The sequence below is a fragment of the Somniosus microcephalus genome, chromosome 14 (assembly GCF_052327205.1).
Source record: "Somniosus microcephalus isolate GS21.2 chromosome 14, FLI_Smic_1.0, whole genome shotgun sequence".
Taxonomy (NCBI): Eukaryota; Metazoa; Chordata; class Chondrichthyes; order Squaliformes; family Somniosidae; genus Somniosus; species Somniosus microcephalus.
In genome coordinates this window covers 2,556,504-2,581,638 of record NC_141000.1, presented here as the reverse complement: position 1 = coordinate 2,581,638, position 25,135 = coordinate 2,556,504, and the positions used below count along the sequence as shown (strand labels likewise).

At 48.9% G+C, this 25,135-nt stretch overlaps 1 protein-coding gene across 1 annotated transcript in view; it reads right to left on the bottom strand.

The window, feature by feature from the left end:
* The window catches only part of cfap44 (cilia and flagella associated protein 44), a 209,912-nt gene that overhangs the window by 41,679 nt on the left and 143,098 nt on the right, over nucleotides 1-25,135 (bottom strand). The window contains exons 22-25 of the mRNA XM_086006122.1: nucleotides 23,747-23,927; nucleotides 19,502-19,679; nucleotides 17,740-18,195; nucleotides 14,255-14,458 (exon numbers count right to left, since the gene is read on the bottom strand). Of these exons, the coding sequence (XP_085862248.1) occupies nucleotides 14,255-14,458; nucleotides 17,740-18,195; nucleotides 19,502-19,679; nucleotides 23,747-23,927 (1,019 nt within the window). The remainder of the gene's footprint in view (nucleotides 1-14,254; nucleotides 14,459-17,739; nucleotides 18,196-19,501; nucleotides 19,680-23,746; nucleotides 23,928-25,135) is intronic.

The window sequence follows — 25,135 nt, the reverse complement described above, 5'->3', positions numbered from 1 at the left end:
CATGACGTCAGCCACGGGACCGCCCAAGCAGTCCTCGTGGAGCCTCCGAACTGACTAGACCTATATTCGATGTTCTCCTGTAGTTATTCGTTAAACTCTGTTAGTTTTCATTAAACCTCGTTTATTTGATGGCCTGAGTGGACCTCAGTCTTTTGGACAGGAACTAGACATTCCTACATTGGTGACCCCGACTTTTGCAAACGGTTTTCGCAGAAGTTACTGAACATGGAATCGAACGCCGTTGCTTTGAAGCTACCACAGTTCTGGGAGCAACAGCCAGCCACGTGGTTCATCCAGGCTGAAGCCCAGTTCGCAATGAGGACCATCGTTGCGGATCAGACCCGTTACTATTACGTGGTCTCCGCCCTCGACAGCGCCACAGCCTCGCGGATCGTCAGCCTGCTTGGTAATCCACCAGAAGATCGCAAGTATGAAACGATAAAGGTGCGGTTGTTACAGGTCTTCGGGCTCACGAAGTCAGAGCGCGCCCGCCGGCTGCTCGCTATGCCCGGCCTCGGGGACTCCAAGCCGTCCGAGCTCATGAGCCAAATGCTCACGCTCCTGGGCTCCGAACCGGAATGCTTCCTCTTCAGGGAGCTATTCCTCAGCCAGCTACTGGAGCAAGTTCAGGCTGCCCTAGCCAGGTCGGAAGTCACAGACTGCGCAGAGCTGGCTGCCGAAGCGGACAAGATCTTCGCGGTGACACAGCAGTGCTGCGCTGCCACGAGGCGCCCATCCCCCACGGACGCTGCTCCAGCCCCTCAACCTGCGGGGTTGTGCTTCTACCACGCCAGTTTTGGCGCGAAAGCAAGATGCTGCCGCCCTCCCTGCAGCTTTTCGCTCAAAAAAACCCAGCAGCAACCCCGTCGAAAGAGGACCGGTTATAACGAGCACCCCGCGGCTGCGATGGCAATCTGTAATTCAGGAAAACTCCTCTTCATCACCGACTCCCTATCTGGTCGACGTTTCCTTTGCGACACCGGGGCGCAGTGTAGCATCCTACCCGCGTCAAATCTTGATCTACAAGCTGGGGGGGCATGGCCCCTCCCTCGAGGCGGCTAATGGCGGGGCCATTCGGACCTGCGGAAGATGGCGGGTCCAGGTGTGCTTCGGCGGCCAGCGGTTTTACTGGGATTTCATCACGGCCAAAGTGTCTCAAGCCATCCTCGGGGCGGATTTTTTGTGCGCCAATGGCCTCCTGGTGGATGTACGGCACCGCCGGTTGATCAATGCGGCCACTTTTCACTCCATCCCGTGCCACCGCGGTAACACCGTGGCGCGCACTGTCTCCTGTGCGTCCCCACCTCCGGATGACTTCACTCGCCTCCTCGGAGATTTCCCAGACCTGACCAGACCCACTTTCTCTTCCACGGCCACGAAACATGGTATCGAACATCACATCACCACTACTGGCTCCCCGGTCTACGCACGGGCCCGGCGCCTCGAACCTGGCAAGCTCGCGGCTGCGAAAGTGGAGTTTGACACGATGGAGCGGCTAGGGATTATTCGCCGGTCGAATAGTCCCTGGTCTTCGCCTCTCCACATTGTTCCGAAACCTGGCGGCGGATGGCGGCCTTGCGGCGACTACCGACGCCTGAACGACGCCACTACTCCTGATCGGTACCCGATTCCTCATATTCAGGATTTCTCTGCCCATTTGGCGGGAAATACCATTTTTTCAAAAGTCGACCTTGTCCGTGGCTACCACCAGGTCCCCGTACACCCGCAAGATGTCCCGAAAACTGCAGTCATCACCCCATTCGGCCTGTTTGAATTTCTGCGAATGCCGTTTGGATTGAAGAACGCTGCACAGGCTTTCCAGCGCTTGATGGACTCCGTGCTTCGGGACCTCAAGTTTCTATTCGTCTACCTCGACGACATCCTCATCGCCAGCCCTAATAAAGAGGAGCACATCTGCCATTTGCGCACCCTCTTTAGCCGCCTCAGTCAACACACGGCTTGATCATCAACCCGGCCAAGTGCCAATTCGGCCTGCAGCAAATTGATTTCTTAGGCCATCGCATCACATCGGACGGCGCAATTCCCCTGCAAACGAAGGTGGAGGCAGTTACTTCGTTCCCGCGCCCGCAGACCGTCAAGGCCCTGCAGGAGTTCCTCGGGATGGTAAATTTTTATCACCAGTTCGTCCCTAATGCAGCTCTGCTCATGCAGCCCCTGTACGAGGCCCTCAAGGGCAAGTCCGGCAAGGATCCGATTAGCTGGACGATCGACATGGACCGGGCGTTCATCGACACAAAAGGCGCCTTAGCCAACGCAACCATGCTGGCGCACCCGCTGCCAGGTGCCACCATCACCCTTACCACCGACACGTCAGACTACGCCATCGGCGCAGTGCAGGAACAGTGGGTGCATGGGACGTGGCAACCGCTGGCGTTTTTCAGCCGTCAACTACGGCGAAACGAACGGAAGTACAGCACGTTCGACCGGGAGTTGCTGGCCCTTTTTCTGGCCATCCGCCATTTCCGGTTCTTGCTAGAGGGACGTCCGTTCACGGCTTTTGTGGACCATAAGCAACTAACGTTCGCTATGGCCAAGACCGCCGAACCGTGGTCAGCTCGGCAACAACGTCAGTTGACGTTTATCTCAGAATTCACCACTGACATTCAGCATGTGTCCGGTAAAGACAACCTGGTGGCGGATTGCCTCTCCCGCGCGACCGTTCATGCAGTCCAGCTCGGCATCGACTATGCCCTCATGGCTGTGGATCAAGCCTCGGATCCGGAAGTCCAATCTTACAGAACCAACCCCTCTAGCCTCCAAGCAGCCGACGTCAAATTCCATGCCGCGGGCACTACGCTACTCTGTGACGTCTCCGTAGGAGATCCTCGCCCTATCGTGCCGGTCGCCTGGCGCTGAAAAGTTTTTGACGCCATACACAGGTTGTCGCACCCTGGCATGGAGGCCTCGCAACGGCTGATTTCGTCCAAATTCGTGTGGCGGGGCATGCACATGGATGTTCGCGACTGGGCCAACACCTGCGTGGTCTGCCAAAAGGCCAAGGTGCAGCGTCACGTCAAGGCTCCATTGGCCACTTTCGCTGTTCCGGAACGTAGGTTTGATCATGTGCATGTGGATCTGGTGGGGCCACTTCCGCCTTCGCACGGGTTTACTCATCTTCTTACAATGGTGGACCGCACCACTCGATGGCCGGAGGCGGTTCCTTTGTCATCCACCACTTCCGCAGACATCGCCAGGGCATTCATCTCCTCTTGGGTCGCCCGTTTCGGGGTACCGGCGGACATCTCGTCTGATCGTGGGCCGCAGTTTTCTTCTGAGCTCTGGAACGCTGTGGCTCAGGGGCTCGGCGTCAAGCTACATCACACCACTGCCTACCATCCACAGGCGAACGGCCTGTGCGAACGATTCCACAGGTCGCTCAAAGCCGCACTGCGAGCCAGCCTTCAAGGAGCGGGTTGGGTGGACAGGCTTCCATGGGTCCTTTTGGGTCTTCGTACGGCGCCTAAAGAAGATCTTCAATCGTCCTCAGTGGAGCTTGTATATGGCCAGCCGCTACGCATACCAGGGGATTTCCTTCCGACTCCAACAGAGCCATGGTCCGCATCCCAGCAGCTCATCAGCCACCAGGAGGCGGCCAGAAGTTTCGCTCCAGTGTCTACGTCACATCACGGCTTGCAGAGCTCCCACGTCCCAGCTGAGCTGAAGAACGCCGACTATGTGTTTATCCGCCACGACGCTCATCGGGACCCGCTCAAACCCCCTTACACTGGTCCTTTCCGCGTGATAGAGCCGGGAGACGAAACTTTTTCGGTCGATATCGGAGGTAAACCGGACCACATTTCGGTTGACTGGTTGAAGTCGGCTCACTTGGACCTTGACCGCCCAGTCAAGATCGCACAACCGCCGAAACGTGGCCAACCGCCCACAGTCGCCGTGCCAGATCAAACGCAACCGCCCGCCAGCTCGCCCGCCGTCCATCAGCTTCCACTTCAAGGCTACAGAAGTCGATCTGACAGGCTTGTCAGGCCTCCTCGCCGTTTTACTTTTGCTATTAAAGACAATTCTGGGGGGGCGCATGTGGCGGAGCCACTAAGGGACTCCGATCAATTGTATATAATTCCCTTTGAATGCCTGAGTCTGTATCTTTGTTTTCACTGTTTACATGTACAGAGCGCGATCACTTTAATAGCGCGGGTAAACGCGATGACGTCACGCCGTTCATCACGTGATCCCCACGGGCGGGAAAAACGTGATGACGTCATGACGTCAGCCACGGGACCGCCCAAGCCGTCCTCGTGGAGCCTCCGAACTGACTAGACCTATATTCGATGTTCTCCTGTAGTTATTCGTTAAACTCTGTTAGTTTTCATTAAACCTTGTTTATTTGATCACCTGAGTGGACCTCAGTCTTTTGGATAGGAACTCGACATTCCTACACTCTGGTATTTTTGCCAATTATCTTACATCTGTGTCCTCTAGTTACCGACCCTCCTGCCAATGAAAACATTTTTTCTTATTTACTCTATCAAAACCCTCATAATTTTGAACACCTCTATTAAATCTTCTCTTAACCTTCTCAACAACAACAACTTACATTTATGTACAGCCTTTAACGTAGAAGAATCTCTCAATGCGCTTCACAGGAGCGTTATTAAACAAAATTTGACACCGAGCCACATATACTGATATTAACAACAAGAACTTGTATTTATATAGCGTCTTTAATGTAGTAAAACGTTCCAAGGCGCTTTAAAGGAGTATTTTAAGACAAAAATTTGACACCGAGCCACATAAGAAATTAGGGCAGATGACCGGAAACTTGGTCAAAGAGGTAGGTTTTAAGGAGCGTCTTAGAGGAAGGGAGAGAGCTGGAGAGGTTTAGGGAGTGAATTCCAGAGTTTATGGCCTAGGCAGCTGAAGGCACGGCCGCCAATGATGGAGCAATTAAAATCGGGGATGCGCAAGAAGCTAGAATTCAAGAAGCGCAGAGATTTTGGAAGGCTGCAGGACTGAAGGAGATTACAGAGATAGGGAGGGGTGAGGCCATGGAGAGATTTGAAAACAAAGATGAGAATTTAAAAATTAAGGCGTTGCTTAACCGGGAGCCAATGTAGGTCAGCGAGCACAGGGGTGATGGGTGAACGGAACTTGGTGCGAGTTAGGACACGGGCAGCGGCAGGAGAGTAGCAAGGTTGGGGAGTAGTAAAGGGTTGGAGTAGGGATTTAGGGGGGCAGAGTACCTGAGAGGGGAGAAATGAAAGGAGGCATGGTGACAGAATAGAGGGGCCTAAGAGGGGTGAAGCGAAATTAAGGGAAAGAAAAGGAAATAGAAGTGCTCTAAGGAGAACAATTTCAGCTTCTCCAGTGTTTCCACATAACTGAAGTCCCTCATTCCTGGTACCATTCCGGTAAATCTTCTCTGCACCCACCCAAGGCCTTGACATGCTTCCTAAAGTGCGGTGCCCAGAATTGGATACAAGACACCAGCTGAACCACATACACAAAGATCTCTCTGTTCCTGCACCCCCTTTAAAATTGTACCATTTAGTTTATGTTGCTTCTCCTTATTTTTCTTTCCAAAATGCATCACTTCACATTTGTTAAATTTCATCTGCCATTTCGCTGCTGACGGAAGTGGTGGAAGTGGAGACACAAAAATTGAGTAGCTACTTTTAGCGCCCCGGAAAAATTAGCACCCCCCGCGCCGTTAATTAAGTGGTTGCGCCCCAACAGGGAAGTGGGGCATTACTGGAAGCGCTGCGAGTCAATATCACGGCGCTACATGCCGCAGCGCCACACGCTGCGGCACGTCGCGCCGCGGTATTGCAGGCCTTCCTCCCCTTCTTAAAGGGGAGGGGCCTTGCGCAGCGCGACCCGGGGCCAGGCTGGGCTACCGGGGATCGGGAGTGCCGGCAAAAGAGCCTGGCACTCGAGAAGTGCTGAGCTCTTGGAGCGCAGCCGGCACGCCGCGGCGGGGCGTTCAGGAGGCCGGGGACGGGAGCGCAGGCAGGTGCTGGCAGGCGGCCAGCAACAAAAATGGACGCCCCACACCTCCCCTTTAAATTGCGCCTCCCCGGCCGCAGGTAGGCCCCCCTGAACCTGTCGGAGATAGCGTCCGACGGTAAGTCAGGGGGCGCTCCCGAAGATTGCGGCCTGGGTGCGAGCAGGACGTTGCGCATGGCGATGACGTCATCGCCGGCGGCGCACTTCCTGCTGAGTTTTGCGGGAGGAGTGGTCAGCAAGCACAGGGGTCATGGGTGAGCGAGACTTGGTATGAGTTAGGGCATGGGCAGCAGAGTTTTGGATGACCTCAAGTTTAGAGGGTAGAACGTGGGAGGTCGGCCAGGAGTGCATTGGAATAGTCAAGACTAGAGGTAACAAAGGCAATATATATATAGCGCCCTCTTAGGGCACTAACGGGAGGTGCAAAGCAACCCAATTTTTCCCCCATATGGGGGAGAATTGGGTGAGTAGCGCCACCTGTTAGCGCCTAAAGAGGCAGTCAGTGGCTGTAGCGCCACTGGCTGCGACTCCGGCGATATTCAGTAGGGGCGCTAATGGTGGCGTTAGGCATTTGCGCTGCGCCGCCACCGATGACGTCATCGGTGTGCGCAGCACCCCATTCGTGCCCCGTTCGCGATATTTGGTAGCGAATGTCGCAGTTGCGCCATTCGCTACCCGCGCCCGGTTCACGGGGCCTTACTGTGCCGGCAGCGGCGCAAGTTAAGGTGGAGGTGCGGGGCGGCCGCTTTTTCGGTGGCCGCCTGCCATCACCTCCGTCCCCGGCCTCCTAACCACCCGCCCCCCCCCCCGCCGCGACATTGCCGGCTGTTTCCCGAGAGCCCGGCACTTCTCTTTGGTGCCGGGCTCATTTGCCGGCACTCGCGATCGGGGATCGCGCTGTTGCAGGCACCTCCCCCTTAACAGTGGGAGGAAGGCCTGCAGTACCGCAGCATGTGGCGCTGCGGCATGTTGCGCTGCGATAATCAGTTTCAGCACCCTAAGAGGGACGTGGAGCACCTCGAGCCTCGCCCCGTGTCCCTCGAGGGGCACTGAAACTGAATTTCTGGCGATCGGTATCACTCCGATCGCTGCGCTAAATCCTGCGCTCAGGCGACTTTTGCGCCACTTTGGCGCCCCAACCCAATTTCTAGGCCTATGTATCTGCCCATTTCACCAGTCTATTGTGGTGTATGTGCCTTTAAGAGCCCCAGGTGTGCGTAATGCCGGTAATTGCCACTTGGGCTATATAAGCCTGTGTATTGTGTATATCCTTTAGAAACCCCCCCCAGACTTGCTTAGTAAATACCTATGAACCAACTCCTGTCTTCAGTGTCTTTATCTACACATGGACACTACAGTGGCGACGAAGTGGAAACGGACTTACCTGCAATTCGGCAGCACCTCAAGGACATCGATTCCTCCAGCGTCCAGAAGACTCAAGGAAGTAAGAGAAACTGTGGTTTCACCAGCTGGCCAAGCTGGTGACAGGTACTGCGCTAATCCTTCCTGGGCGTCAGGCTGGAGCTCCAGCGGCGGGCTCTACAGCTAAGACAGGCAGCGAAATCGGAGGCAAGCAATAACGGACTGGGAGGGTGCACTCAAGAAACGGCCGGCGCGGCAAGCAGGTCAGCGTTTAGACCTCCGTCGGGAACGAGTCTCCAACAGTGAATAAACGGAAACCACAGTAAAACAGCGTTGTTATCGGTAGCAGCGGCGGGAAAGCGCGGGAAGCGCCATATCGTTGCTACAGAGAGAAAAAAAAAAGCGCGGGGAAGCGCCATATCTTTTCTGAAATGCCTAAATCTGGTAATATTGAGGCTTTTGATGGCGAAATAGAAGATTGGACCACATACGTGGAAAGAGTAGAGGTTTATTGCACTGCAAATGGAATAACAGACGAAAAAAAAGCTTCAGTACTTCTGAACTTAATGGGCGCGAAGACATACGGGCTGTTACGAAATTTAATCACTCCAGCCAAACCAAAGGACAAGACTTTTAAAGAAATTGTTGATACCCTGCAGGAGCATTTAAACCCAACACCGCTGCTGATAGCGGAACGATTCAAGTTCTTCAAGAGAAATCAACACAAGAATGAAAGTAACGCTGATTACCTAACCGAATTAAGAAAGCTATCAAAGTACTGCCAATTCGGAGCAGGACTATCGGATTATCTTCGAGACAAATTTGTTTGCGGTCTCTTAAGTGAAGGAACACAAAAAAGACTGCTTTCTGAAAAAGATTTAACATTGGACAAAGCTTTCAGTATGGCTGTATCATACGAAGCAGCAGCAAAAGGAGCTGCAGAGATACAACAAGAGACACAGGACTTCGGCACCCATAAAATGACACAGGAGTTCGGAAGATGTTATCGCTGCGGCAGATCCACCCATAACCAGAGGGACTGCTGGTTCAAGGGCAAAGCATGCAGGCAATGTGGTAAGATTGGACACATTGCACGGGTATGCCAATCTGGACAAAATAAATCCACTGACAGAAAACAAAAAATCAATAAAGAAAAGTACAGGAAGGTACAAATGATGACGGACAATAGCTCCGAAGACCAGAATAGCGATAGCGACTCCGGAAACAAGAGACTAAGCTGTCTCAAATTACATAATGTACTTGCCAAAGAGGATTACCAAACCATTTGGGTTACCCTCACAATAGCAGGGTCCCCAGTTAAAATGGAGCTAGATACAGGATCAGCTCTAACTGTAATAAATCGACGAGATTACAAGAGGCTATTTTCGCATATACCTCTAAAAGACACATCCATTATCTTAAAAACATATACGGGGCAGAAAGTCTACACCAAAGGAAAAATAAGGGTGCCTGTGGTATACAACGGCAAAGAAATACAAAAGTTGTATTTATACATTCTACAAGATGGTGGTCCACCGTTGTTGGGACGTGAATGGATAAGGAAGATACGTTTAGACTGGCACTCCATTCAGGCACTGATGGTGACCAGTAAGGAAAAAAACAATGATGACATCATACCTGAACGATTAAAAGACATCTTGGCCAACGCCAAAGAAGTGTTTCAAGAGAAACTAGGAACCTTGAAAGGCATCACCGCCTCAATAAAAGTGGAAGATACAGCAATTCCAAAATTTTTTAAGGCAAGACCGGTGCCATACGCAATACGTCCGGCAGTCGAGGCAGAGCTGAAGAATTTGGAAAAGGCAGGCGTATTATCCAAAATAGATTGGAGCGAATGGGCAACACCCATCGTTCCAGTCATGAAAAAAACATTGAAAAATAACTCTGAGGAACAGAAAAAAATTCGCATCTGTGGGGACTTTAAGGTGACTGTAAACCCGGTCCTTCACACAGTACAGTATCCTCTTCCGAGGATAGAAGATATTTTCGCCTCACTATCCGGAGGGAAACGTTTCACAAAAATTGACTTGGCACAGGCATATCTACAGATGGAGGTTGAGGAGACCTCTAAAAAGTATCTCACAATAAACACACACAAAGGCCTGTACCAGTACAATCGACTGGTTTTTGGAATAGCATCAGCTCCAGCTATCTGGCAAAGAGCTATGGAGCAAGTCCTGCAAGGGATTCCGGGGACTCAATGCTACCTAGACGACATCCTTATAACAGGAGAAAACAACAACGAGCACCTTGCCAATTTGGAGCAGGTGCTCACTAGGCTGAAAGAACGGGGCCTACGAGCAAATCGCCCCAAGTGTGAATTTTTCCAAAATCAGATATCATATTGTGGCCACATAATTAATAAGGAAGGGTTGCATAAGTCACCTGAAAAAATTGAAGCAGTTATAAAAGCCCCAGCACCTGAAAATGTTTCACAATTAAGGTCATTCCTGGGATTAATAAATTACTATCATAAATTTTTACCGAACTTATCAACTATTCTACACCCTCTTAATGATCTTCTACAGACAGGAGTGATTTGGAAATGGAACGAAGACTGTAAACGTGCCTTCCATAAATGTAAAGACTTAATCACATCCGAGAAAATTTTGGCTCATTACAACCCATCACTACCAATCAGACTGGCGTGCGATGCATCCCCTTACGGCATAGGAGCGGTATTGTCCCATAGATTCCCTGATGGCTCGGAACGGCCGATAGCTTTTGCGTCACGCTCATTGAACTCAGCTGAGCGTAACTATGCCCAGATTGACAGGGAAGCACTCAGCCTGGTATGGGGAGTGAAGAAATTCAACCATTACCTACACGGACAAAAATTTACCTTGCTGACTGACCATCAACCCCTCATCTCCATATTCAACCCTAAAAAAGGTGTCCCCATTATGACGGCACAAAGACTACAGAGGTGGTCCCTTTTTCTAGGGGCACACCAATACAACATTGAATACAAAGGGTCAAAACAGCATGGGAATGCTGACGGTTTATCACGCCTACCGTTGCCAACGATAGAAGAGGCACCTACAGTAGACCCAGTAGCGATATTCCACTCTACCATAGTGGAATGTCTACCGGTGACAAATTCTGCCATTGAAAGGGAGACAAGAAATGACCCTACTCTCTCACGGGTCTACGATTTAACAGTGAAGGGATGGCCAGCACATGGCGAACCACTGTTGCCAGCATTCTCGCAAAGAAGAGAACAGCTGTCAGTGTGCCGAGGAACCTTAATGTGTGGATCCAGAGTGGTGATTCCACCCAAACTCCAGGATAAAGTGCTAAAGGAGCTTCACGAGGGGCATCTGGGTGGAGTGAAAATGAAGAACCTAGCTAGGGCGTTTGTATGGTGGCCAGGTATCGATGGAGACATCGAAGACATGACCAAGAGCTGCCTAGGATGCCAGAAGGTCCAAAATGCTCCGCCACAGGCCCCTCTACATCCATGGGAGTGGCCCTCATCTCCCTGGCAAAGGGTGCACATCGACTTTGCTGGTCCATTTATGGACTCAATGTTCTTAATCGCAGTTGATGCACACTCCAAGTGGCCGGAGGTAATAAAGATGTCCTCCACCACCACGGAAAAAACCATCACAGTATTAAGGACCATATTTGCCAGGAATGGGCTGCCGGAGCAGATATGTTCTGATAATGGACCGCAATTTGTGTCCGAAGAATTCAGAAAGTTCTTAAAGAACAATGGGGTAAAGCACTACACGTCCGCCCCATACCATCCCGCCACCAATGGATTGGCTGAAAGGTTTGTCCAGACCTTTAAGAAGGCCATCAAGGCCATGGGTAATGAAGACATAAAACTTCAGCACAAGGTGGATAACTTCTTATTTGCATATAGGAATGCAACGCATATGGTTACTAACCAAACTCCCGCCATGATGTTCTACAATAGAAACCTAAGATGCCGGCTGGATTTGGTCAAGCCCAACATCCGAAGGGACGTGGAGAACCGGCAGTTTCAGGGCATGAATGAAAGGCCAACTAGGGCCTTCCAGATAGGCCAACCGGTTTTGGCCCGGGACTACCGTACCGAGAAATGGCAGCCTGGAACTATCTGCACACGATTAGGACCACTGATGTATACCGTGGACATCGGAGACAGCATAATAAGGCGCCATGCTGACCAAATCATCAAGTCATCCGAAAAGGGACAACCTACACCACCACTCTATACATCTAACGATGAAGTAGAGATACCCATATCTACTTCCGATCCGGTGATACTGGAGCCCGATGAACCCGACACTGGCCTTCAAGCCGAATCAGCCTTGCCAGAAGAACCTACTACACCACCAGAAACTACTACACCCCCGAGGCGTTATCCGGACCGAGTCAGGAAGCCTCCTGAGAGACTAACTTATAATTAATTAATACAGCAATGTATATTATTTTGCATATAACATGTAATTAATAATTACTTAAAATATGATGTACTAGTTAGCTAGAAGGGGAGGAATTGTGGTGTATGTGCCTTTAAGAGCAATTATGGTGTATGTAATGCCGGTAATTGCCACTTGGGCTATATAAGCCTGTGTATTGTGTATATCCTTTAGAAACCCCCCCCAGACTTGCTTAGTAAATACCTATGAACCAACTCCTGTCTTCAGTGTCTTTATCTACACACGGACACTACATCTATGTCCTCCTGAAATCTGCTACTATCCTGCTGATTGTTTGCTACATTTCCAAGTTTTGTGTCACCTGCAATCTTTGAAATTATGCCCTGTATACCCAAGTCCTGGTCATTAATATATATATATTGCCTTTGTTACCTCTCGTCTTGACTATTCCAGTGCACTCCTGGCCGGCCTCCCACATTCTACCCTCTAAACTTGAGGTCATCCAAAACTCTGCTGCCCATGCCCTAACTCATACCAAGTCTCGCTCACCCATGACCCCTGTGCTTGCTGACCACTCCTCCCGCAAAATTCAGCAGGAAGTGCGCCGCCGGCGATGACGTCATCGCCATGCGCAAAGTTCTACCCTCTTAACTTGAGGTCATCCAAAACTCTGCTGCCCGTGCCCTAACTCATACCAAGTCTCGCTCACCCATGACTCCTGTGCTTGCTGACCTACATTGGTTCCCGGTTAAGCAATACCTTGATTTTAAAATTCTCATCCTTGTTTTCAAATTCCTCCATGACCTCGCCCTCCCTATCTCTGTAATCCCCTCCAGCCCCACAACCCCCCCCCCCCCCCCCCCCAAGATACCTTCGCTCCTCTAATTCTGGCCTCTTGAGCATCCCTGATTTTAATCGCTCAACTATTGGTGGCCGTGCCTTCAGCTGCCAAGACCCTAAGCTCTGGAATTCCCTCCCAAAATGTCTCTGCCTCCCTACCTCTCTTTCCTCCTTTAAGACGCTCCTTAAAACCTACCTCTTTGACCAAGCTTTTGGTCACCATTCCTAATATCTCCTTATAGGGCTCGGTGTCAAATCTTGTTTAATAGCGCTCCTGTGAAGTGCCTTGGGATGTTTTACTACGTTAAAAGCGCTATATAAATACAAGTTGTTGTATCAAAAGCAGCAGTGGTCCTAATACTGAATCCTGAGGAACACCACTGTACACTTCCCTCCAGTCTGAAAAGCCAACCATTCACCACGGCTCTCTGCTTTCTGTTTCTCAGCCTGGAAAACATGTTTCATCCATCATTTCTTTCAGTAACTGTAATTTCTAATTTCCAAAATATGGGTTTAAACAAAATAGAAAATTAAAAAATACATATTTCACAATATTTTTACCCAACAGTTAACAGAGAGCTTTCAATGCATTGCTAAGCATTCGGAGCATGAACAGTTTACAGAATTTCCCAGGCTGCAAAATGTACATCAACAGGAGGTAAAAGTACAACAGTGTGTCTCCTCATCCTGTGAGTGTCTGAGAGTTTCATTCTTCTTTTGAAAACACTTTTGAAAGAAGCCTTTGCTCCCGGGCCTCTCTTTCTCTTCTCTTCCTTTTCTCACCTCTGTTACTTTCTTCTCTATGCTCTTCTGCTTCTTCCCTTTTCTTCTCTTCCCTTTGTGGCGAGTGGTGGTGTGTGACGTATTGGGGAAGGGAACTGCTTGCTACAGGTCAGATTATCTAGTGGCGGGGTTGGGGAAGTAATTGCTAGTAGAGTTTGATAGCACCCTTCATATGGCCTATCTATTGCTTAATTTCATCCCTGTCACTTCCCTCTGATTGCATCCAGCCCCCTTTAATAAATGTAGCAATATTCATGTACATGAAGGGCAAGGGATTGGTACCAAGTGGATAGTTCTTTCAGAGAGCCAGCGGAGGCGGGAGGGGCCGAATGGGGAAAGGGCATGGAATGGGACTAAGGATGACTCTTTCAGAGAGCCAGCGGAGGCGGGAGGGGCCGAATGGGGAAAGGGCATGGAATGGGACTAAGGATAACTCTTTCAGAGAGCCAGCACTGGCAGGATGGGATGAATGGGGAAAGGGCACGGAATGGGACTAAGGATAACTCTTTCAGAGAGCCAGTGGAGGCGGGAGGGGCCGAATGGGGAAAGGGCACGGAATGGGACTAAGGATAACTCTTTCAGAGAGCCAGTGGAGGCGGGAGGGGCCGAATGGGGAAAGGGCACGGAATGGGACTAAGGATAACTCTTTCAGAGAGCCAGCACCAGCGGGAGGGGATGAATAACCTGTTTCTGACCTGTAAGATTCTGTACTTGTGGAATGTGCCCTTTAGGTAACATTCCACTGCGAGAGTGCAGCATGAATTCTATCGGAATATTGCTGATCACCACCTTTTAGTTCTAGACATAAAATGAAGGAAAAAAGTTCAATGTTTGTAGCTCATTACAGAATATTTTTATTAACCCCAAAACCAAAGAGAACTGAATTGGTTGCTCACTTGTGTTTCCAGCCGCTCAGTAATGCGGTGGTTCACACGTTCCTGCAAAATGTCCTCGCTCTTTTCAAACTCTTTCAAGAGAAGAACCTCTTCAAAAAGCGTAACATGCCGTAGGTCAGCCATCTTCATAGCGATATCCAGCTTACATTTCTGGTGGCAAAGGACCTGAAGCTCTGCATCGAAATTCTTTATCAATTCATTGATCTGGAGTGAGAATGGAATTAAAAATTAGATTTGTCAGCTGCAGGAAATTGCTCATACTTCCCATTCAAGGATTCCAGAGATTCAGCACTCTGCATACTGAATTTTCATCCCTTGTCAATTCAATCAAGTTAGTCAGACACGATTTTCCCGTAACAAATCCATGCTGACTGTCTTTGATTAATCCGTGTCTTTCTAAATGAAGATTTATCCTGTCCCTCTGAACTTTTTTCAATAATTTTCCCACCACCGAGGTTAGTCTGACTGGCATGTAATTACTCGGTCTATCCCTTTCTCCCTTTTTAAACAAAGGTACAACGTTAGCAGTCCTTCAGTACCACACCTGTAGCCAGAGAGGATTGGAAAATGATGGTCAGAGCCTCTGCTATTTCCTCTTTTGCTTCACTTAACAGCAATGTGGTGAGAGTGGCTTCCGAGGTTGCAGAAAAGACTTGCAAACTCTAGACACCTAAATCTGTGCTCAAAATAGAGTCAGCAAGAGCCTTTCCCTTAGGCAAGTAAGCAGGTGTCATGTGGGAGTATTTATTGGGATTTCCACACTCTCCATTAATGACCCTGCACAATGGCCACTGAGCTTCCGGCTCACATTGACAGACCAGGTTCCCGAGCTGCATGATTCCCGTGGTCATCCAGTCAAAATCAAAAGCTCTGGTTAAAAATCCTGTTTAGGGTCTCACAACAAGCACTTAGTTACTTCTATTAGGCCGCCAGCCTCTGCTGTTCGAGTCCGTGGCGCGCTAGGAAACGCTCACAAGTTAAATGTGCGAGGCGGCAGGATGATGGCAGGTTCCCGACACACTCGCAATTTTGGCAACTTTTACTGCTGACCTGCCTCCAAACCCGCACGCCCAGCACCGGGAAAATTCCGGCCATGGTGTTCAGGGCTAGAATTGGAGGGGAGCTGTGGGAGGTTTGACTTAGTAGGCAAGGGGCAGGGGAGAATGCAGCAGAGGCTGCTGAGCGAATGGTCTCTATCTTGGTGATTTAAAAAGTCCATGAACGCCTCCTTGTTGTTGGAGATGAGGATGGAGGGGACAGGAGTTAAAGAAGGTGGAAGAAGGGAGTGTGAATTTAACTACCCTCCAGGATGATCCTAGTGTAGTGTGCAGTTTTGGGCAGAGGAGAGGGGCCTAGTAGAGCTTGATGCAGTCGAGCCAGAACTGGTGGTGGATGGCTGTGTGTCAGATACACTCAGGTTTGTGTTCCTTGAACTTGAGGGGGTGAAAATGGGGGCCTGAGCTGGAGGACCAACAGGGGTGGGAGACGGTGATGGTTTTGCTCAGAAGAGGACATCAATGGTGGAGACGAGAAAGAAAGAACAAATGAATGTGCGCTTATATAGTGTCTTTCATGTCTTCAGGGAATCCCAAAGCACATTACAGCCAATTAATTAATTCTGAAGTGTGCTCACTGTTAGTTTGGAGGCTAACACGGCAGGCAAAATCCCACAAACAGCAATGAGATCAATGACAAGTTAATCTGTTTCAGAGGTAATGACTGAGGGATACATGTTGCTCAGGACACCAGCTCTTCTTCAAATCTTTTGAAGGATCTTTCACATCAACCTGAACAGGCAAATTAAAGTCTCATCAAAAAACATACATAGCACCTCTGATGATGCAGATGATGTCCTTTGGGGTAGTGAGGCCCAGCAGGAACTGTCCTGTGGGAGAGTGAACCCCAGCAGGAACTGTCCTGTGGGATAGTGAAACCCATCAGGAACTGTCCTGTGGGATAGTGAAACCCAGCAGGAACTGTCCTGTGGGATTCTGAAACCCAGCAGGAACTGTCCTGTGGGATAGTGAAACCCATCAGGAACTGTCCTGTGGGATAGTGAAACCCAGCAGGAACTGTCCTGTGGGATTCTGAAACCCAGCAGGAATGTCATGTGGGATAGTGAAACCCAGCAGGAACTGTCCTGTGGGATAGTAAAACCCAGCAGGAACTGTCCTGCGGGATAGTGAAACCCAGCAGGAACTGTCCTGTGGGATAGTGAAACCCAGCAGGAACTGTCCTGTGGGATAGTGAAACCCAGCAGGAACTGTTCTGTGGGATAGTGAAATCCAGCAGGAACTGTCCTGTGGGACAGTGAAACCCAGCAGGAACTGTCCTGTGGGATAGTAAAACCCAGCAGGAACTGTCCTGCGGGATAGTGAAACCCAGCAGGAACTATTCTGTGGGATAGTGAAACCCAGCAGGAACTGTCCTGTGGGATAGTGAAACCCAGCAGGAACTGTTCTGTGGAATAGTGAAACCCAGCAGGAAATGTCCTGTGGGATAGTGAAACCCAGCAGGAACTGTCCTGTGGGATAGTGAAACCCAGCAGGAACTGTCCTGTGGGATAGTGAAACCCAGCAGGAACTGTCCTGTGGGATAGTGAAACCCAGCAGGAACTGTCCTGTGGGATAGTGAAACCCAGCAGGAATGTCCTGTGGGATAGTGAAACCCAGCAGGCACTGTCCTGCGGGATAGTGAAACCCAGCAGGAACTGTCCTGCGGGATAGTGAAACCCAGCAGGAACTATTCTGTGGGATAGTGAAACCCAGCAGGAACTGTCCTGTGGGATAGTGAAACCCAGCAGGAACTGTTCTGTGGAATAGTGAAACCCAGCAGGAAATGTCCTGTGGGATAGTGAAACCCAGCAGGAACTGTCCTGTGGGATAGTGAAACCCAGCAGGAACTGTCCTGTGGGATAGTGAAACCCAGCAGGAACTGTCCTGTGGGATAGTGAAACCCAGCAGGAATGTCCTGTGGGATAGTGAAACCCAGCAGGAACTGTCCTGTGGGATAGTGAAACCCAGCAGGAACTGTTCTGTGGGACAGTGAAACCCAGCAGGAACTGTCCTGCGAGATAGTGAAACCCAGCAGGAACTGTCCAATCCCTGGATGTCCCAAGAACTGTAGTTTGCAAGGCTGGTATGGAGTTAGTAACGGCACCTTATTCCATCAGCTCCAAATTGTCTGGGAATCGGGGGAAAGGGCTGATAGCCAGTGCTACATCATCACTTCACTGTCCATGAACAGATAATGTTCAACATCAAATTGACACCAGCAGTTTGGCTTTGATATGTGACTGTCAGTGTAAGTGGTAGAATACTCCGCAGTGATCAGAAATACTCTCTTGGTTCTACATCATAAGCATCAGTAATTTTTGTTTGGAGCTTTCTGTATAACTGTCTGCTTTATAAAGGAGCCATACTTAGTCAGGTTAACTAAACCCAGTGACGGTTTTCATTCGGGTTTACATGCTATCTCCAACATACCTTCCTCAGCACCGCAACTTGCAAATAGGAGTTTGTTTTCTCTGCAATGATTTTGATTTCATCCTCCAGCTTTGATGGTGGTATCGCCTCACCCGTGGGGGATTTCACAGCCTTTCGCTCCAGTTGCAGAGACAAGCCTGCCTCTGATGTGTTTGCAGTTTCAGCCAATCTTCCAAACTCACTGAGCTGTACGGACGGCTTCTTGCGTTTCTTGCTGGAAGCGTGCTCTTCCTTGAATGCTGAAAGTTTTTCCTGGTCATATTGGAACAACTTCTCGGGCGTTTCATCGGGGTACATACTTGGGATTATTGGAATGGGAAGATGTTGTGAAGGATCGAGCTTGGCCTGTATTGACCTCAACTCCTCAGTTAGCTTGGTGATTTGCTGGACAATATCAAGCTTTGTGTCACGAAGGTTAACGATCCTCCTGCACATTTCAACTTTGCCTTCATGAATCTATAAAAGACGATAAAAAAATATCTCATTAGGTTGTATGGATGTAAGTAGAATACCCCAGAGGGTTGAAGTTTTGCGTGCTGTATAATTTTCCAACCATAGGATGACCCCAGAAGCTGGTGTGCGACATGAGTTGACAAACCTGTCCATTGCGAGCCAGAGATTACAGGTTTCCAACCCCTCAGTCTGACTTCAGAAATACGCCAAATGATGGAAGTGGGGTTGTTGATGAAATTTAAGGGACACGTACAGCTCAGAGCTAAGGACCGACCAAAAACTGTGGTACTACCCACTTATGTAGCACAGTAAGAGAGATATAAAACATACGATTGTCACACTTTCAGACTGTATATTGTATTATGTAAATGGTTCTGTACACATCTCTCCATACACTGTAAATTGTGCACAGAAAAGATGCCCTGAGCCACTTTAGTCACAGCGCCAGCATGTATTTATTTTCCCATGGAATCATCAGCCCCTGCTACAAACTGTTGAGAGATGTGGTGAGTCTAGAGCTGCTACAGTCCGCTAAAAGGGAACTCAACAGGTTCTTGTTATGGGCGTAAGTTGTCACTTAGTTGAGACTGATGGTGAGTAACGGGCAACCAATGTCGCCTGGAACTTGCTGTAGTCCAAGAGGAATCTCAGAGTTTTTCTTGAACGGGCCACAGATTTGTTCCTCTGTATTTTGCCTCTCCTACGAGCAGGCATTCCTGGGTGGGGGTTGAACAGTGCCTGAGTTTGCAATGTCGACTGGATGGGACAGAGTTGATGGGCTCGATTTTGTCATGGGGCGGGCTGGGGTCGTGTCAAAAGATTGGCAGTCTGCAGAAGACGCAAGGCTTGTTGCAGACCTTAAATGCAGCAGCAATGATGATGTCATCGGAGGTGAGTTTCAGACTGGGCCATGGGTTCCCACAGGCTGGAACTCAATTGCCCACTTAAGTTAAAATCGCATCATTCTCCCACATCGATTTAGAATCGGGTGGCTAACACGAAATGCGGATTACACGACCCCAGCCCGCCCCAGTAACCAAATCGAGCCCTATGACTGTATAAACACGGTTGACTTCCTGCAGCCCAGTGTGTGTGAGTAATTGGTTAATTCATTAAACCAGGATGTTCAGGCAGTTTTCAGGGTATCGGACAGATGCCCTACTGCATACTGTTCCCATCTAGTACATGCAAGGGGAACTTACCAATTCCATACTTCTCAAAAGGAACATGGGTCACAGATTTGGGACTCCAACCCATGTAGAAGAGGTGAACATACATGATCCACGGCAAATTCTATGTAAGTACATACCAGCTCCTCGAGGTGAATAAGCTGGTTCCTTTTTTTCTCTGCGTTAATACGCAGATGTTCCGGTACGGTGTAGTCAGCAGCTGTTTTCAACTTGAAATCTCCCATGTTCTCCTGAGCTTCTTTGATCGCTGCCACATCATTTGGATCTTCATAGTTATCGTCGGGTCTGCTCGAGTAACTACAGGAAACAGAAGGACAATGTGAAGAATTCTGTGGTGCTTCTGTTGTAGACATGGTGCTCTGTCCTCTGACCCCCGACCATAAGAACATGGGAACAGGAGGAGGCCATTCAGCCCCTTTAGCCTGTTCCGCCATTCAACAATATCATGGCTGATCTGTACCTCAGCTCCATTTACCCATTCCGTAATCCTTAATACCCTTGCCAAACAAATATCTATCAAAATCACCATACAGGGTGAAATAACTAAAGTTACAGAACAGCTAGGATTTGGGTGTGATGCAGGCCCCATCTATAATAAGCACTCCAGAGAAACTAAGCTGAGACTTCCAGTGATCCCTTGCTACAGTCGTTACCTCATTGCTGTTTGTGGGACCAAATCAGCTGCTGTGTTTCCCTACATTACAACAGTGACTACACTTCACTAATAACTCGTTGGCTGCAAAGTGCTATGGGATGTCCTGTGGATGTGAAAGACGCTATATAAATGCAATTTTTTTTTCTGTTTCTTTGGACAACAGCTTACATTTATATAGCGCCTTTAATGCAGTAAAACGCCTCAAGGTGCTTCACAGGAGCGTTATCAAAGATTGATACTGAGCCAAAGGAGACATTAGGACAGGTGACCAACAGCCTGGTCAAGGAGGTAGATTTTAAGCAGCGTCTTAAAGGAGGAAAGAGGCAGAGTATCTTGGGAGAGAATTCCAGAGCTTAGGGCCTAGACAGCTGAAGGCACGTCGCCAATGGTGAGGCGAAGGAAGTCGGAAATGCACAAGAAGCCAGAGTTTGAGGAATGTAGAGATTCTGGAGGATTGTAGGGCTGGAAGAGGTTACAGAGATAGGGAGAGGTGAGGCCATGGAGGGATTGGAACACAAGGATGAGAATTTTAATTAAGGCGTTGGTGAACTGGGAGCCAATGTAGGCCAGCAAGCACAGCGGTGATGGGTGACCGGGACTTGGTGCGGGCAGCAGAGTTTTGGATGAGCTCAAGTTTATGGAAGGTGAAAGCTGGACACACACAAGCTTAGTTTCAGGAATAACAACAGAAAATGCTGGAAACACTCAGCAGGCCAGGGCAGCATCCGTAGGGAGAGAAACAGAGTTAACGTTTCAGGTCGAAGACCCTTCGTCAGACTTCAGCTGATTGAAAACTCTTTTGCCCGTCACCACACAGAATTTAACCCAGCACTCAGCTTCGACACAGAAACACAGCAAGTCTATTGCAAAGTTCAAACTAGCCGGTGTGCTCAAAGGGAGTTGTTGACAGTAACAATGGGCTCGTGTGACCAACTCCTCCAAACCAAATGGACATCAGATGTGAGGGCAGAGGTCCTCTGGTCATTGTGTATAGCAACACCATAAATATGTTTGTGAGGATTTCCTTGTCTTCCCATCTCTCACAGTCACATTATAAAAGATCAGATCCACTAGAAATAGTGAGCAAAGGGAAGCTCCATGGATGCATCCACAATGTTGCTGCAAAGGCTGCTAGACTGCACTGGGGTGGGAGGAATCTCTGTCCATTGCCACGATCCAGCCTGTCGCATCTTCTGGGGTCAGCCTCGTTTGCTTCATTCTGGGTGGGCTCCTGGCAGTAATATTCCCACCACTGGGATCTCGCCACTGGCCTGGGGGAAGAGGAGAGGACTGAGGCAATGGCAGAGAAACTCAAAACTGCTATAGGATTTGAACTGCCGCTACAGCTTAAAGGGGCATGCCAGGAAATGTAAACGTTTCGGGAAGCCATGTCTGCAAGTGAAGTTTCAATAACGGCGCTCAAAGCATACTCAGACTCACTGATGGACAAACATCCAGCACAAATAAGTCAGAGGAGGGACCAAATATTTGTGACAGGGTGCAGGCATCCATCCAGAGGGAGGTGGCTACCTCCAGAACGGTGCCAGAAAAAAGATTCAGTTACCTCACCAGGGTAGCCCAGGTAAGAGGCTGTGGGACCTTGTAAGAAAGCAGTGTAATAAGCATGCTTTACAACTTCCCCTCAGCCAACATTCGACCATCACTGTACGGGACATCCTGCAGAACCCTTCACACCCCCTTCCTTCTCCTCCCCCCATGTTGCCCTTCCCTCACAGCTTGCCAGAATGACTGCCCTGCGAGTCTCACCTGAGCACTTGCTCCAAGTGCCAGTTCTCAGCTCCATGGTTTGCCTGCTGCTAGTTGCATGAGATTACATGTCATGGCAGACAGCGGGCATTCATACCGTTCACTTTCTCCTTGAAGCAGAAAGCAGATCCTTATCAAAAGGTAGAGAATGGCTGTGGGTGGCCCCCTCTCCCCCCACCCCAGTATTCAGCCTGTAACCACTTGCACTGCTGGGTGGGTAGGCAGGCAGAGAGCCGAGGGAGTGGGAGACAGGGAAGGAGGAAGGCAGGTGCCAAGCTGCAGGTTGGTCATAACATTCACCTTCTCTGCCTTGGTGTGCAGCACACAGAATTTGTCATTCAGATACATCAGCAAACTCTCATGGCCTTCAGTACAAGAGTGATTGACCTACATTACAACAGTGACTACACTTCCAAAGTACTGCATTGGTTGCGACGCACTTTGGGATGTCCTGAGGTCGTGAAAGGTGCTATAGAAATGAAAGTCTTTCTTTTGTATGGACAATCAAAAGGGAATTGTACATAGGAACAGGAGTAAGCCATTCAGCCCTCGAGCCTATTCTGCCATTCAATTAGATAATGACTGATCTGAACCTCAACCTCATTTACCCACTCCATATCCCTTGATAAGTCTGTCGATCTCAGTCTTGATAATTTCAATTGACCCTCAGCATCCACAGCCTTTTGGAGTGCAAGTTGTAGATTTCCACTACCGTTTGTGTGTGACAAATTGTACTGCTCACTCGCGGTTGCCTCTATTCTTCTTACTGTTTCCTAGATGGTTCACTGCAAGAAGCAGAGGAGGAGCAGGACGAGGAGCCTGCCGCACGTGTGGGCAATCTTTCTTCACATACACAATCAGTCTCACTTTCCCTACCATGAGACAGCCCAGAGACATTCAACCAGGGCACTGCATAGTGAGCCAGAGGGGCAGGGCACTGAGCACAAATGGGCCAGAGGAGCTGGAGACAGAGCGTAAGGAGGTGGACGCTGATGACCAAAGGGTCATGAGACGTCTGCTCTCGGGGAAGGACTCTGATCTCAGCTTTTAAAAGGATGCTATCAGAGCATATGTGTAGACACTGGGGGTGGTCTGAGAACCAGTCTCATATGCCAGATACACAGCGGGTGCGTGCAACCCATTATTGCGACATCATGATGGATGTGAGTTCAGCTCTGGAATCTACCCTGGAAGTGTGGCAGCTCCATCTGCAGTGGAGGCCCGAAGGACAGTCGCAGCTTCTTTCGTGTATACTCAGGGTGAGGGCACCAGATTACAGACGGCTGTCTCTAGCTGATGAATTTGAAATACTAATTTCTCTGCCCCCAATAATATTCAAATGTGCCCAGGGGATGGAAAAGCCCCAGAGTCATTTCAATGATATCCTCCTCTGCACCCCAACAACAGAGCACTGCCGTGTGTGGTGAGAAAGGATAACGCAAAGAGCACCTGAAATACATTAAGAACAAAAATGATGCTCGATATACATGTACAGGCAATGCCATTAAATCATCCATCACTAATCATTTAATATCACTGACTATTGAATGTTTAAAAAGGAGTCAACTATATTCAATTCAATCACTACAACAACACCACCAACTCCAATTCATATCCTGCCTTTAATGTAGTAAAACGTCCCAACATGAGCCACATAAGGAGATATTATGATAGATGACCAAAAGCTTGGTCAAAAAGATAAGTTTTAAGGAGCGTCTCAAAGGGGGATAGAGAGGAGGGAATTCCAGAGTTTAGGGCCTCGGCAGTTGAAGGCCAATGATGGAGCGACGGAAATTGGGGATGCACATCGATTACATGCACATATATATAATTAGAATATGGCATCAGTAAGCTGGGTAAAGTTTTCACTCTTGTTTACTTTACTTTCCTCACTGAAAACCAACAACATTTGAATAGTTAAAAGAAATAAAACATCACTCACAGCTCTTGCCATTCCTTTTTCCTCTGGTCAATCTTGGCTTTTGCTTTATCTGCTTTACTGATCAGATTCTGCAATCTTTCAGCTTGTCTTAATCCAACATTCATCTTTGCTTGTTGGTGTTGTGAACCTCGCAACAGTTCAACGTCTATGTCCTGTTCCGCAGTCAAATCCTTATCAATGCCTAAAGAGAGTAGAGCAACAATGAATCAGACAAAGAGTCGGAACTATCCATTCCCCGTCACTAGAAGTTGCCACACAAACCTCAACATTAAACACGGGAGGCCATTAACAGCGGGTCACAGGGCCTGCAGTAGTAACCTTGGCCCATCAAAAGGGCAGACTATGAGGTAACATGGCAACCTTTGGCTCCGAACAAGAGGGTTGCTCCAGAAACACAGTAAAGATGGACGTCTTCCCTGCTCCATCCAAACCGCAGCTGATCAGTGCTGCATTAACTGCAGACTAGAAGTCAGCAAAAAAAAAGTGACATTGGAACAGGCTCTGGGACAGAAGTGGTCTGCACAGGATAGACGTGCTTGACCGAGACAAGGCTGAGACTAGAGTCCTCACTGGGACAGTAATTCGTGCAATAGCGGGAGGGAGTTGAAACAAGAGGAAGGGGAAAACAAAGAAGCAGAAAGGAAATCAAAGGATTAAGGGGTAAGAAAGATTAAAAGAAAAACAGAGGCAGGTTTGAATAGTTTGTATGAAGTATTGCAAATTGAATTGGTGAGCTAGAGGTACAAATTGCTATGGGGGGTTATGATATAATTAATTAATGGGGCATGGTTTCAGCTGAAGTAGGATGGGACACTGAACATTCCTGGTTGCAAAATATTCAGGAAGGAAAGGGTAGGAAAAAAGGCAAGCGAGATGGCAGTGTTATCAAATACTCCACTCATAGCACTAGAATGTAAGGATGATAAAGGAGCTGGTGCAAAGCTACATCTATGTGGTTAGAGTTAAGGAATCTCTATTGGGAGTATATTATAGACCACCAAACAGGGGGAAAGAGACAGAGGAAAAGATATGTGGACAAGTTAAAGAAAATTGCAGGAACAACAGGGCCATGATAATGGGCGACTTTAATTATCTAGAGATAGACTGGGGCAATAGGAAAAGGAAACAGGAACAGGAGGACACCAGTCATCCCCTTGATCCTGTCCCGCCATTCAATGAGATCATGGCTGATCTGCGACCTAACTCCATCTTCCTGCCTTTGGCCCATATCCCGTAATACCTTTGGTTAACAAAAAGCAATCAATCTCCGATTTAAAATTAAAATTTGATCTAGCATCAACTGCTGTTTGCGGAAGAGAATTCCAAACTTCTACCAGCAAGAATGTAATGACTGGGGCAAAGAAGTTGTTAGAGGATGGGTTTTCTTAC